At 27.6% G+C, this 16,093-nt stretch overlaps 1 protein-coding gene across 2 annotated transcripts in view; it reads left to right on the top strand.

Moving 5' to 3' along the window:
• LOC106681764 (progestin and adipoQ receptor family member 3) overlaps positions 1-16,093 on the top strand; it is a 102,711-nt gene that overhangs the window by 79,373 nt on the left and 7,245 nt on the right. For both annotated transcript variants that reach the window (XM_014422257.3, XM_014422259.3), the window contains one exon: positions 15,281-15,447. In XM_014422257.3, coding sequence (XP_014277743.1) covers positions 15,281-15,447 — 167 coding nt within the window. The remainder of the gene's footprint in view (positions 1-15,280; positions 15,448-16,093) is intronic.

Consider the following 16,093-nt stretch of genomic DNA (forward strand, 5'->3'; position numbering starts at 1 on the left):
AAAAAAAAAGTCTCTTAAAATATATACAAACAAAAGAATAGACAAGATGAACATAATCAATCTATCTGTATGAAAAATAAAATAATATAATGATAAAATAATATATACAATATTTACACAATCGACCTGAGGATTCCTGAGCCCACTCTATCCTCCACGTGTGAACGGATTTTCTGAGCAACTTGTTTTATAACCTTTCCTTCCAAAACTTCATATTATTGTTTACTCCTAAGTTTTTATTAGATTAATTTATTACAACATGCCTAAATTGAGTGAAATGTGGAAGTTGTTTAAAAGTTTAGCTACTGAGTGTCTTGTTGATCTTTTAACTTCTGAGAAAGCGAATCGAGATGAGCTAATTTGCAACTGTCATTACATTATTATTATTTTCATCCATCGCTTTATTAGTTTTAAAAACGTCCAAGACAATAATAACAGAATCAAAACACAAACTACGAGCAAGTAACCTAACACAACAAATAAAATGGTGACGAGCTCAGCTGGTCTGTTGCGTGACGTCATTCTCCATTTAACAGACCTAGTAACAGACTCTCCACCATGTTATATATTATATCGTTTTAACATGGTAAAATATGGAAATTTTCCTCCATTTAACATGAGTTTTTTTATTTAACACGCTTTAATATGTTAACTAAAGATCATGAATATCTCTAATATTGACAGGTTGTAGTACAAGAGCCCGGTGGGAAAAAAAAGGTAGTTATTTCACCCCAAATTTTGATAACTTCAATGAAAACTATGTATAATTACTAGTCAGAATTGGTGAGTCTGCCAAGTATAGTTAGGGGGAATATAAAATGGTGGTTGTTTCAAAACTTTAAAAAAAAAAATATTTTTTCATCATTTAAAGTATAGAAAATTTGCTAAAATACGAGCCCTAGAACTTATATATTTACGTTCAATAGTTTCCAAAATACAGTTTTTTTAAAATCAATATTTCATAAAAAATATGATGAAAAATCAGTTGTTTGTTAATTTATTGTAGGAAATCTTTATTTCAGAAATCATGAGACGTAATGATATCTAATAGCACCCAAATTAAATGTAGTTTAATATTCAATAAAATTGTTTATCTTCGTAGGAGTAGTATTTATTATATTTGCCAAAATAAATTCACAAATAATTCTTTTCTAGTTGTTCCGAAAAAATTTTTATTTATGGAAAACTATATCTAAGGAACTACTGGACGTCTAGATATCTACTACCAATCAAAAGATAGTTTAATGTACTATAAAATAGTTTATAACGTCCATCTTCATAGAGGTAGATATGTTCATGATAATTGCTTATCAATATGAATTTTGCATATAAAATTTTGTCCGAACAACTAAAAATAAATTTATTTTAACAAAAATCGTGAAAACTACTACTACTATGGAGATAAACGTATTAAACTACATTATAGCATATTAAACTAGCTTTAATTTGAGTGCTGGCAAACATCTGTACATCACATGGTCCCTTAGATATAGATTCCACACAATAAATTCACAAACAACTGATTTTTCAGTACATTTTTTATGAAATATTGGTTTTAAATACATTTTATCTGAAAACTATTAAACGTAAATAGCTCTATTAGCGCTCATATTTTAGTTAATTTACTCTACTTTAAATAATGTTTTATTGGGTTTTGTAGTGTTTGGTCGTTTCAAAGATATGGAAGTACGAATGAAAAATTATATTAATATATTATTTTAATATTTATGTTTTTGTCATGTATATTTGTATCTCTATCACTATTTTTATCCATTATTCTTTTAAAGGCACATTGGGTTGCAAGCAAAATATGAAAGTGAAAAAAAAGAGAAAAGAGAAAGGGGAAAGGTCACTAAAGGAGGGAGAAAAAAAATCATGAAAAAGAGAAAAAAATAAAATAAAAGAACCAAAGAGATGAAACGAAAAAAATAAGAGAGAAAAAAGAAAAAAAAGACATATTCTATTGTTACATATTACTACTGTTTATAATTATTATTGTTTACTCGTTAAGCCTATTTATCATAAGATCAAAAATATTGTCTGATTAGATTAAAATAAGTATGCTGTGTTACAACACAATGAAGTTATATTTTAAAAATAGTTGTTCTCCTTTTAACCATTTTAAAGAGCCGCAAATTTTTATCTCCTTTAACCACGAGTATATTTGGCAGAATCATATATTTTTAGAAGTAATTATACATAGTTCTCATTAAAGCAATAAAAAATTGGATCCTTGTGACAAATAGCAAGATCATACCATACTAGATCGAATATTTTATACGGATCAAATGTCTAAATCGAAGGCGGGCCCGATCCGCAGATATTTTACTGATCAGGTCGGGGGAGGGGAGGGGGGGATCTAGTCTATTATTTTTCCTTATCGTACAGAACATGTTTGTTTTATTTTATTTTTTAAATCCGCCTGAGTTGAAGGTCCACGGTGTATAGAGTTAATCCGCCGATTTTCTAATTAGATCCACGGGACAACAGATTTCCTGCTCTAAAATGTATTCGCTCTTTGTTTTAGAACACTTAGTCAGGGTTTTAAAACGTGGTGTAACACTAGAAACTAATCGTTAGCTATCTCCGTTAATTGCATTCATTGTTGTGGCTCTAAAAATACTTCTTAAAAAAGGAGCATTTAAAGTAAAAACGTGATATTTTCGAAGAAATAGTATTTACTGAACTCCTAAAATATAAAATGTCAGGTTTAGAATGAACCTCAAATTCAATTTTTTTTTTTTCAAATGTAATATTGTTCAGAGTGAACGTAGAGTGAAAGCGTTACAGATTTCTGTTTCTCATAAAAAAAGATGAAAAAAAAAAACTTTTCACTTTTAGAAATTTTCTTAAAAAAAAGAAAAGATTGACATGGGATGCTCCTGTCCCATTTAAGTAGTTCTAATTTATTATTAGAATATTAAAATATTCTAGATCAATTTTCATGTTCTCTAACAATGAAAATATAATTTGTTGTAGAGAAGAAAGAGAAAAACTTTATTCAAAAACAACAAAGTTGTACTGCCCAAGTTCATTGGGTTGCATAGCTACACAGCATACTCATTCAAAGCTGATCAGAATTTTTTTTTAATCTTATAATATAGTTAATTGTAATTATAATATATAGGCATAACAAGTAAACACTATATGATAATAGAATATGACTTTATTCTTGTTTTGTTTTTTTCATCGCTTTGGTTCTTTTATCTTTTTAGTTTTCTTTCTATACTTTATTAATTTTTTTTTATATACTTTCTCTTTCAACCCAATGTGACTCCCTCTCCCTTTTTTTTTATTTTCCTCACTATTCCTCTCTTGAACATAAATAAAATAATCCTTCATTACAAATACAACTAATATTCATTTTAAGGGACGTGACGGCCATGGGTTGGGACGCAGGTCCCAGTGGGTTCAGAACGTTGTGGTTTCGATTCCCACCTGGGGATAATAATAGTGATAGATAGATATATAAGTATACACATAAAAAATAAATAAATAACAAATATATATAATAAATTAACAAATATATGTAAAATATTTTACATTATTATTAAATCTTTACTTTTCTCTCTTATTAAGCATTATTATTTGTATCTATTTATTTTATCTTAATTTTTTTTAATTTACAATGTTGTACATAGTTAGGGGTGTCTTTTGTATGAGACTATACCATAATCAATTGTTAAAAAAAAATGTAAATGTTATATCGATCATGTAAGGCCCACCGGTATTAAATAAATAAATAAGAATAAGAATAATTACTACTTAATATCATTAAAAATAATCTATTGTTTAGATTTTAAAGCATACTCAATTATGCACTCTGGAAATGGAGGTATTTTGTTTTTAAATTACATTAATTTAGTGTGATTACGCTGTTTTTTTTTCGTTTGTGTTGTGGGAATCGATTTCTGTAAAATTATTCTTTTATAATACCTTTTATACCCTTCATTTGTGTTTCTTATTTTCAATTTTTGCCTTCAATGGTGGTAATTCAACATTTTTTGATACGCGCATTGCACCAAATTTTTTGAGCTTACGGTTGTTTACACGCAATAAGAAATTATTCAAATTTTATTTTTCATTTTAGTTGGGCGTTGCTATATTTTTACTTCTTAGTCAAAGTTAAGTAATCTGATTTCTTGTTGTGTATTTAATTTATCGACTAAGTTTAGAATACCTATTACTATAAAACAAAATAAACAATCTAAAAATAAAGAATTGTTTACGCATAGTAACAATAATTTTGAGCTTTAAATATCCTCGGAGGAAAGCCAAAAGTTTTCATTGAGCTCACTTATTTAAACAATGTGTAAGATGATTATATATAGTCATTCAAAGATTATTTTAATCTAATTCTCTTAGATATTATGTGTAAACAAAAAAAAGAACGCCTGCTAAAAACTGAAAAATGAAACAATTTAAAATAATCCGAGCTATTTTATTTATATTATATAAAAAACAATATTATTGGGAAGTTTGGATTTGAATTCGAATTGAAAAAAATCACTTGCGAAGTGCTTATCTAAAATAATGTACATGCTTACCCCCTAAGTAGGTGCTTATCCTTTATCTGGGTGCTTATACACAGTGCCTGAGATTTGAGAGTTGACATCTGGGATCTAGGTAACCTATTAAAGGGGAAAGTTTGCTGCATTGACTCTCGTTGGAGAAGATTCAACATCTCGTGCTTCGAGTTAATAGTTACAGGTTTATATTATTTGGTATAGCAATAATAAAAATTGAACAAATTATCGATATTTTATTAAGTATGTTAAAAAAATATATAAAAAATTGAGGAAACGTTAGTCAGCCTTGCGCAAACCCTAACTATAACTATAATTTTTGACTTTTATAAAACGTAATTATACCAATTAAATGTATCAATAAATGTGTATAAATAACATGATTTCATATTTTAATTTATTTTCATACAGGTTAGTGAAAATAAATTTTAAAAAATGAATGTTTTTTTTTTTGGGAACATAATTTAAAAAAAAAATGAAATTTGACTATTATGAAAACAACCACGTATGAACATATTGATGAATTAAGTTTAATTGTGCGTTTTTTGTTACTTTCCATTATTATCTACAATTTTATATATTATCTATTAATTTTTCTCTAGTTTTTAGCTTTCCAATGGTATAGGCATCTATATTATTTCCTTAATTTCTGAAACATTTTCTCAACCTCCTCTCTTGATCTTTTAGTTAATTGTCAAATTCATTCGTACTTTATATTTAATCATTTCTTAGTATGAATAAAAATGAAGGGATGAATAATTATTCCATTACCTAAAAAACACTAAGGCAGGAAGGGGATTCAGTGACATCAAGAAAGATTTTCTGGGTTAGAGAGAAGTAAAGAAAGTAACATGATTTTATACAAACAGGCAAGTGAAAGTAAAAAAAAAATAAACGTTCGGGTAATCCGGGTTATACATAAGCCGGTTAAGGGAGGGTTTTGTTTGTTATTGTTTTTTGTTAATAAATTTATTTTTTGGGGGTCTTGCATGTCCTGGCCCAAAGAAAAATACGGTATTTTTCATTCATAGCTTCTCACTAGTACTTTACGTGTATATAAGTTGTCGGAGATTAAGTCACTATAGTTTAAGAATGTAAGATAAATTGTAATTGGCTAATACTAAATTGGCAAACTCACCTGGTCTTTTATCTGTTATAAGAGTATTGAGTTCCTAGTTTCGTTCATGCATATTCACAAACAATTATAATAATTTTACAACACAATTCTTTAAATTGTTTATTGTGCTAGAATAGCACAGAAAAAATAATACAATGTGATTGTGCTCCCTAGCGGAAGAGAAATGAAAAGGAGAAAAATACATTACTATATTGCAGATAGCGCAGAGACCTTACGGCTAGACTTGGCACAGCCATTTTGGTTCAGAGCCAGGAAAAGTCTTGGACAAACTTGATAGCATTAAGCTTCTATTTACAGGTCAAATCATCTAAGTTATTCGTAAACAGGTCAGGTTAATTTGTCTCCTCTTATTAACCAGTCAGAGGTCATTATAATATTTAATAAATTAGAGCATATAAGAAGAAAACTTTAAACATCAAGCAGAAAAAAAATAAATAGCATCCAGTTGAAATGGATAAAAAAATAAATCTTTCTTATTGGACAAATTGTCCAATAAATAAGTAAAAAAAAAATATTAGGAATTAATTCGGTAAAAATATATTTATTTTTTTGAAACGTGGAAATTCTGAAGCTGCTTAGATATTTAATTATTTTTGTTCAGCTTAATCTGAATATCTCTGATTAATAAAAGGGTAGTGGTTTATGAGTTTGGGATGTAATGGGTTGAAATATATTGATTGTAAAAAATTAAGTCTAAATGTATGATTGTTACTACATCATAATTTTTGTTTCCTATTGGAGACAGATATAATGTAAACAACTCAAGAATTTTACTTCTGCACAATAAAAAATAATTAAATTTTTATTTTCTTTAACGACTATCCGTTTTCGAAAAAAAATTTTAAATCAATTAGAGACCATTTTAAGGTCTATGTGAGTAGTTTAAAATTATCGTATTGATCATCCCAAAAACTAATACATTTTACAAAGTGATTTTCTATAAGGAGACATAATGATATTCGTGGTAATATTCATGAACTGTGTTGTAAATTTTGAATAGCACGGATTCCCACAATTACCTCACTAATAAACCTACGCCACTAGGAAAAATACCCTCTTTTCCTAGGAAGAGAGGTTATCGTAATAAGAAACAAACAATCGGCGGAAAAATAAAAATATACTGATAAAAACACATGCAAGAAATATTCAAAGGATCATCCCTACTCAAGGCCGTTTCTTCATAAGGTTTCTAAAACAATATGTAATGATAAATTAATATACTTAGCATAGCTTACAGTTTTTGTAAATTGAAGATCGTTCCAGTATATATATTTCCAATAAAACGTAAAATTAAATTATTATATTTAATTAATCTTTTCACTTTCTTTTTCCTTCGTTTTCTTGGTTATTTTTTTCTCTTAAAGGGAGGGTCTTTTGTTTTTCTATGGTGATTTAAAAAACTCAGAAATCGGCAAATAATAAATTATGTAGAAGTGCAAGAATTTTAGAACAATCCTAAATGGAGTCAGTGAGTAACAATGTACATAGTGGATTAGTACATTCTAGTGTTATTTTTGGAAATGTGTATTGGACTATATCTCCTCCTTCCTAAACCTTTTCTGCCTTTCGTAAGGACCTACTGCTGGTTCCTGTAAGACTTGCTATCTCCTTCACGACCATCAACTTGGTCACTAACAGTGTCAAAATACTGCGTTGAAGCTATATTTGACATCTGTGGACAGGTTTCTAGTCTATTTCATCTTGAAAATAATGTTCAGCTATATCAAGGTGAATGGCTCTCACCTCGACTCGGTATTAGTACAAGATCCCAAGAGGAGAAAAAAGGCAGTTATCTCACCACAATTTTTGATTACTTTAATGAAAACAATGTATAATTACTAGTCAAAACTGATGAGTCTGCCAAGTATAGGTAGGGGGAATAAAAAATGGCGGCTGTTTCAAAGCGGTTAAAAAAACTAATTTTCCATTCGGAGCTCTATATCTTAAAAAGTAGGAACAACACAAGAAAACCTAAGAGAACGTCATTTAAAGAAGAGTAAATTTGCTAAAATATGAGCCTGAATAGAATTATTTACGTTAAATAGTTTTCGAGATATAGCTTTTTAAAAAGCAACATTTCATAAAAATGTATGGGACGTACTGAAAGATCAGTAGATAGTGAATTTATTTTGAAAAATTTATATCTCAAAAACTATTGGACGTAGTTACGTAATAGTTATTAACACTCAAATTAAAACTGGTTTAATGAGCTATAAAGTAGTTTATGAAAAGTACAACTACTACGACGATAAACTACTTTATAGCTCATTAAACCAGTTTTAATTTGAGTGTTAATAGACATCTTTACGTCCAATGGTTTTTGAGATATAAATTTTTCAAAATAAATTCACTATCTACTGATCTTTCAGTACGTCCCATACATTTTTATGAAATGTTGCTTTTTAAAAAGCTATATCTCGAAAACTATTTAACGTAAATAATTCTATTCAGGCTCATATTTTAGCAAATTTACTCTTCTTTAAATGACGTTCTCTTAGATTTTCTAGTGTTGTTGGTAGTTTTTAAGATATAGATTTCCGAATGAAAAATTAAAGTTTTTTTAAGGTTTTGAAACAGCCGCCATTTTTATTCCCCCTACCTGTACTTGGCAGACTCATCAATTTTGACTAATAATTATACCTAGTTTTTATTAAAGTAATCAAAAATTGGAGTAAGATAACTGCCTTTTTTTCTTCCCGGCTCTTGTACTATATGATGTCTAGGTTGTCTAGTTGGTACTAGTAACACAAAATAAATAAGGTATCTACTCATCCGAATTTCGTATATCGGAAAATCGAATATCACTTTCTGAAATATTAATAAACTTCTTGAAAAAAGAGAAACGATACATCCGGTATTGATAATCTTATTGAATATTTCATTAATCTATTTCACGAGTTATTTATTGACATGAAACGTTTCACAGAAGAAGTGATAGAATTAATTTATAAAATGGTGATTCTTTCATATAAGAAAGTTTTCTTTTAATTTCAGGAACTGTCAGAGTTATAAACAAGAAAATGTTTTACTTCATCATTCTCCTTAAATTTTATTTTATTATTTTCCAAAAAAAAAAGTCTTATTTGAACAAAAATTTAACAAATATCTTAACGACATTGTACTGTTTACGATCGTCATCATTAATCCCATCTTTCTAATCAAAGATAAGACATACATAAATTTCTTATATTTAAGATAACATAATATTATGGAAAAAGAAGGCTTTAAAACCCATCTTCGATCTTCGTAACACCTAACCACATCATGATGACCTTAGCAAGTAGGTCATAAACCACACGCTATGCCAACATGTCCGACCTGTTTTCATCCGTGTTTCGCATTTTCGAGTATTTAGGTAAACTATTTCTTTTTTTTTTAACTTTCGAAATGTATAATAAAAATAAAATAAAATGTATAATATATAATAATGCAGCCACAGCCTCAGTTCTTTTACATTCCCTTCACTATATTTAATATTTTCTTGAGGATTCTAAGGACCTCCATAGCTTTTCAGGTTTGGTCCTATGTTATACATGCTGTCAAAGGCCTTTTTAAAGTCTATGAAAACAAGCTATTGTAGCCCGAAATGCCAAAAATTGCATTTTACTGTTCTTAGGTTTTTGAAAAATTGTAATATGAGTCCACTAATAATTTCTTACTGATGTAATAAAATTTTGATGTAGTACCTAAGGTCATAGAAAATAGTAGGTTAAGAAAATTCATTTTTCTTTAGTTATTCTCAACTAATTCATTATTTATAATGTCATAATTTCTCAAAATATTTTTTAAATTTCTGACGTTAGAATATGATATTACACCATTGTTTAAAAGCAACGAAAATCAAATATGCATGTCATCGATACATCGATCTAAAAGAAAAAATCAATGGTTTTAATAAAAACGATTTTTCCAAAAAAAAAAATGTCTGCCATCCCTAATTACGGATTTCGCCCCGTTGGCTGACAGTCCTAATAATAAAATCCATAATAATAATCATAAAACTAATTGATGAAATAAGTTTTATATTGCACATACCTAAACTTAAATCAACCTTGAATTTAATGCAATATGTAGGGACAGCATCAGATTTGATATACATATATACACACACCAACACATTATAATTATAATTTAAATTAATTATATTCATTACCGTTTTAATTATGATTTGTAAAAATTTATTAAAATATATTCTCAGAACTATTTATAATAAAATTACCCGTGTCATAATTTTAACAGGATTTTGACCATATGTAGTTATGTGATGGAATATTTCCGCTGTGTATTAGTATTATGTTAGATTTAATTAAATGACTAAACATGATAATATACAGTGTGTGTATTTGTTATACATATATATGATAATGTAAGTAAATTATATGTTATATTATTATAATGGTAACTTTTTTTTTACTTATTATTGTCAAAAAGGAATTTTCTCAACCAATTATTTAGAACTAAAATGTGCAGAATACAAATTAAGATCAACAAATAGAAACATTGCTTACAATTTTTTTGTAACCGACATTAATTATACTTTAATAACTGATATTAACTCGCTCAAGTTTTTTGAGTGATATTGAAAAATAGTGAAATGGAGAAAGGTGTGAGGGATGTTTTCTGTGTTTTTCCAGATCGTAACTGTTATCTAGGAGGTTAGTCTGTTAAAAAATATTTTTGCATCTTATATATTTATTATTAGGGATGTTAATGTTGTCTATTGTGTTTATAAGATGGGAGTAAGATCAATTTAAATTGTGTACATCTGAATTTCTTTTTGTAGTTAAGAAATATATATATATATATAAAACTCTTTTTGAAGTCAAACTTCTTTTCTGTCGTTCTACAACTCAAATAAAAATACATAATTTAATTTCTATCCTGGCGGAAGAGAACTCTTGAGATGAAAACGGGAGTTATGGGGGCAACGTGTGGATGTGTTTAGCATTTAAATTAAAATATCTCGACAGCTAAAACTCGTAAAGGCTCCTCAGGTGAGGAAAATGTTCATTATTTCATCCTCTTTATAGTAAGCCATAATTCAAAATTGTATCTTGACACTACACCGAGATAGAGTGGCGTTAAATGAAAAAATAACGCCAGAAATGAAACCATAATGAGTTTTTGAACATTTGAATTAAAATATCCTGACAACTGACCAATCATTATTAATAATTATCATAGTATAAAGATCATTTTATAAATATATTACACACCATTAATAATATATGTTAGATCATTTCCAATAAGTACCACTTCTGTCGCCAGTCCCAAGACTGACACATTTTTTTTTTTACTTCAGGTTATAACTATGAGAAAATAAAGTCTGGAAACGTGGTCTCAATATAGTTGTTTTATTACTAACTGAACCTCAAAAATATATATTATTATATTATACAATTTTTTTTTTCAATTTCAATATACATTTTTCCTATTTATTTTCAAGAATGGGCTTTTAATTAAGAATTGATTATAATCACTTCACAGGGACACTGCCTATGATCATCAGTATTACATTATACTAAATTTAGGCCTAGAAATATCTGGCATGGGGCCTAGGAACAGAAAAGTCAAGGGCAGTTACAAAGAGCTTTTATAAAGATTTAAATTCGACACGTGCGAAAATTTAGTAACAACTGAGAATTTCTTATGAGATATACAGCATTCTTTACTGGGTAATCAACCGGTTTAATAAAATATATACTGAAGGTAACTGCGCCTTCTTGGCCGGTTTTTTGGTTGTTTTTTTTTTTGTATTGTCTACTCCGATTTAGTTTTTTTTTACTGTCTACTCTGAAGTTTTCTTTTCAGAGACAAAAACAACGTCATTCAATTCATAATAATTTTATAAAATGATAATTAATAAGGAAATCATTAGTTTATAATTATAAATTGAAATAAAGTGTTAATTTAGTATCAGTTTTAAAGTAATTATAGTAAAGTATTTATGGTATTTTTTTTTAATTTTGGAAAAACCTACACCTGTTGGCTTAGACTTTTCCTGAGTTAAAAATGAAAATAAATCGTTTAGTCTTTGCCGTCGACCCATTAGTCCTGGCAAATTGGTTTTTTTTTCTAACATAATTTCAAAAAGAACTTCAAAGGCACTCATTTTTATTTATTTTATTTTATTTTTTTTTTTTGTGAATATCTCGTAATGTGTTACTTCAAAGAAAAGTGAAATTCTTACTAAAAATAAAGTCAATTGAATTCTCCACAAAAAATCTATTATTTTTGTCTCTAGAGTGCATATTTTACGAGAATAACAGCATTCGAAAATCAGCAAAGATCACTTCAGTCCTCGAGCGGCTCTACAGCACTTTAATTGTACCTACCTTGTATATCAAGTGTTCTTATGAATAAAATAATAAAGAATAACTTCAAGAAATAACCTATTTTTTTTTTTTTTTTTTTACTAAAACCATACAAAAAATTAAAAATGCGTAAAATACTATATTATTCCCTAGTTTTTTTATTTACTAAATCGATATAAAAAATTTAAAAAATGCGTAAAATACAATATTATTCGCTAGTTTTTTTTATTTACTAAGGCCATACAAAAAATGCGTAAAATACAATATTATTCACTAATTTTTTTTAATTTACTAAAACCATACAAAAAATTAAAAATGCGCAAAATAATATATTATTCCCTAGTTTTTTTTTATTTACTAAAACGATACAAAAAATTAAAAAATGCGTAAAATACAATATTATTTGCTAGTTTTTTTATTTACTAAGGCCATACAAAAAATAAAAAAATGCGTAAAATACAATATTATTCGCTAGTTTTTTTACGTACTAAAACCATACAAAAAATTAAAAAAATGCGTAAAATATAATATTATTCATTTTTTTTTTATTTACTCAAACCATACAAAAAATAAATAAATGATGGGGAATAAAATTGGTGTCCGCGTCCGGAATAGAGAGGTTCTGTAATAAAGGGTTCCAAAAGCATTAAATTATTACATTGTTGGCTGAGGCCTTAACAAATTATCCACTAAGAGATTCTCTTAGTTTATTAAGGCTTCATTATACAGGGATGTCCGTTACTAGAAATTTCACTGTATTAGTTAAAAAAAACAAAAAAAAAAACTTAAAGAGTTACTATAAGGTTGTAACTACGGTATCACGTTTGCAAATGTTTGAAATTAAAAATATATATATTAAAAAAAATTTAATTACATTGTTGTGATTGATCATTTAAATTTTTCTTCTACTCAGATTGATTTTATTATATTTTCTCTCCTATCATCATACCGAATTATCGTTTCTGCGTATATTTGAAGATGCCTCTATATTTCGGTTCTCGTAGTTCTGTTATGTGACATCCACCCAAGGATACCTTGCTCAACATTCTTCACTTAGCGCCTTGATGGTCGTTGACCAACTCTTGCTGCTGGGCGAGTTGGGCAACGGCGAGATGTTAAGAAAGAGATTTGCAAATAGTTGAAGAATCCAGCTGATCACTTTTATCAGTACCAGCTGTCCGCGAGTTGGATGTTGTTTAAGGCGAATTTTATATCTCGATTTAATTTTGATGAACAAACAAGATATTTAGTTTCGCCAAGCGTTTGATCTCTGATGTTAAAAATAAAATATATAACTTTTCATCATACAGACATTTCAGATTCTCATAAATTTCGTAATTAAATTTGTCCGTAAATTTAGTGTCATTTAATTATTTTGTTTATAAATGAGAGGTAAAAAATTAAATGATTATTGAAAGTTCAAATGACCTTATTTTCTACCTTTGGCTCCTTTTGATTGGTAGACATTAACCCAGATATGTTTGTGCTTCCTGTATTACTAACGGATTCTAATACCTCCTTTGAAAACTAATGCTTATCTAGGAAGACCGTTGTAGGTCAATTATATGGAGCTTGTATCAACCATTTATCTACAGTTCTGGAAATTCTTAACTATATACTAACAACAATGTGATCCGCTTTTGCTTATGTTGAATCCTGAATTGTTTAAATAAAAATAAAAGTTACAATTATTTTAAATGAAAGAAAAAAAAATATTATTTTTGTGGTTTTATATTTCTTTCTCAATTAAAAAATGGAACTTCTTCATTCCAATTGTATTTGATGAAATCATAGATCCGGGAAGTATTCAATTATTTTGAAAATATGAAATCTGAAAATGTAATTTATGCTTCATTTGAATAAAATTGAAGCTTTTTACTTTATCTATTTCTCTATATTTATTATCAATAATATGTGTTTTTAATGAAGTATTTATTCTTGACTGTAGATTCAGTATGAGGAAAAGATGGTTGGGGGTGTGGTCAGTAATGACTGACACAATTAAGTAAAACTTATTTTATTTTTGCCGACGTTCCGCCTAAATTTCAGGCCTGATATATAAAGTTATATAATTCAAAATACGGTAAGAAATAAAATTGAAAATAATAAGAAGTAATGAGGAGAAGTTAATAGCATATGAAAGGAAAAGTGAATGATGAAAGAAAAAAAGAGATAAGAAGGATAGAAGAGTGAGAAAAAAGAATAAAACTAAAATAAAGAGTGAGTGAGTCTTTTATTTTTAATAAATATATAAAAAATGTTTTTTTAATTATACAATAAACAAAGTCTGTGGACGGATAAAACTTCAGCACTTGGTCGACTAGTAAATATTATGCTATGAGATATGTATGTAAAGATAGGATATATTTGTGAGGTACATGAGAAGAAAAACTAACACAAAAAAAAATACAAAATATAAGGATATTTTATATTGTGTAAATGTGGAAGGCCGTAAAATTTTTGGGAGAGGGGAGGGTCATATTTGCTATTGACCTTGGAATGGTTGGCTTCCCTAGATTAAGGATATGGGAATCACAGAACAACAGAAGAATAAATGAAGCAGGATTATGTGGTAGAATATGTAACAGTATACTATACAAAAAAAAGTATATATGAAATAGTTTGTAATATGGAAATATGTATATATAAAATATGGAATGGAAGGAATACAATGCATATACATATAAGAAATAATCAGAAAATATAGAAGCTATATTGTAAAAACATAGTTTCTATATTTTGTATAAATATCACAATATTTTTTGATGTTTCATTTTTTCAATTTCCATATTTTATGTTCAGATATTTTACATATATTTTCTTATCATATACTATTTTATATATATTCTAGGTATAATATTTGAAAAGATAGTTTCTTTGTTTCTTATAAATAGTACTTTTTGGTTTTCCTTTTTTATTATTACAGTTTCCTTTTTCTATATTCAGATATTTTTCATGTATTTCTTTATCAAATACTATTTTATATTTTCTTATAATTATGTGATACAATATTTACTGTTTCATATTTTCCTATGAATTATCAACAAAATCTATAAACTTAGCTCTGGTGAAAGCTTTCCTCTAGTTACAAATTAAAAAGAAACCACCTCGCATTATAATTACTGTATAATATTACACTGTGTTACTTTCCTGATAGCACCCCCATCTTCTCTTTGATTACATAAATGGTCAACAATATCCTTATTGTCTTTTCTATTAATAAATTTAAGATATACTTAGATTTACTTGCTACTTGAATGTTTAGTTAATAGCTTTATTAATTTTTTATTGTGTTTTTTTAGGAGGCTGAAGAGAAGAACAATGAATGCAGCGGAAAAGTACAAGATGTATTGACCGGTCAGCCGTTGGCTCTTCTCTCGTATCATGAAGCTCCTGCGTATCTCCAGTTCAATCCTTACATTAGGCATGGCTATAGAGGTTTCTTGTCGACTAAGATGTGCTTTGAGAGGTAATTGGAAATATTAAATTTAATTGATAATTTGTACTATTTTATTTATTTATATTAGTGTTTTTTTGTTATACATTGAAGGAGGCTAAGGAAAAAATTAGATGTTGATCAAATCTATGTTAATTAATTCCAACTTATTTTGTCATTAAATCACATTTGAAGACCCCCACAGTCCATTATGCTAAACTTATGTTACTCATTAATAATAAGATCTTTACGTAAATTTAAATTATTGCTAAAACTTCAATTTTTACTTCTTACCTTTCCTAATTATCAGAGATTAGAATATTTTGTATGAAGACTAACCCAACCTTAAGGTAGCAAGAGTCATCAGTTTTTAATTTTCCACCTATACCATTTCCAATCAATAGCTCTTACACAATTAGTAGTAACTGAAAATTATTTGTTTGGAAATAATTCAATGTGATATTAAAATTAAATTAGATATTATTTTAAAATAAAACAGAGATATTAGCACTGTAAATAATTTAATTCAGTGATAAATTAGCAATTATTCCTGAAGATATAATTTATGAATCTTCAATAAGTAACCTACTTAATAATTTTTATTTCTAACATCAGTTTTATGCTTATTTTTTATCCTATTTTTCTCAAAAGTATTTCGGAACTCTCAATTAATTTTGAC

This window comes from Halyomorpha halys, unplaced genomic scaffold (genome assembly GCF_000696795.3).
Source record: "Halyomorpha halys isolate HHAL.00 unplaced genomic scaffold, Hhal_1.1 Scaffold363.1, whole genome shotgun sequence".
NCBI lineage: Eukaryota > Metazoa > Arthropoda > Insecta > Hemiptera > Pentatomidae > Halyomorpha > Halyomorpha halys.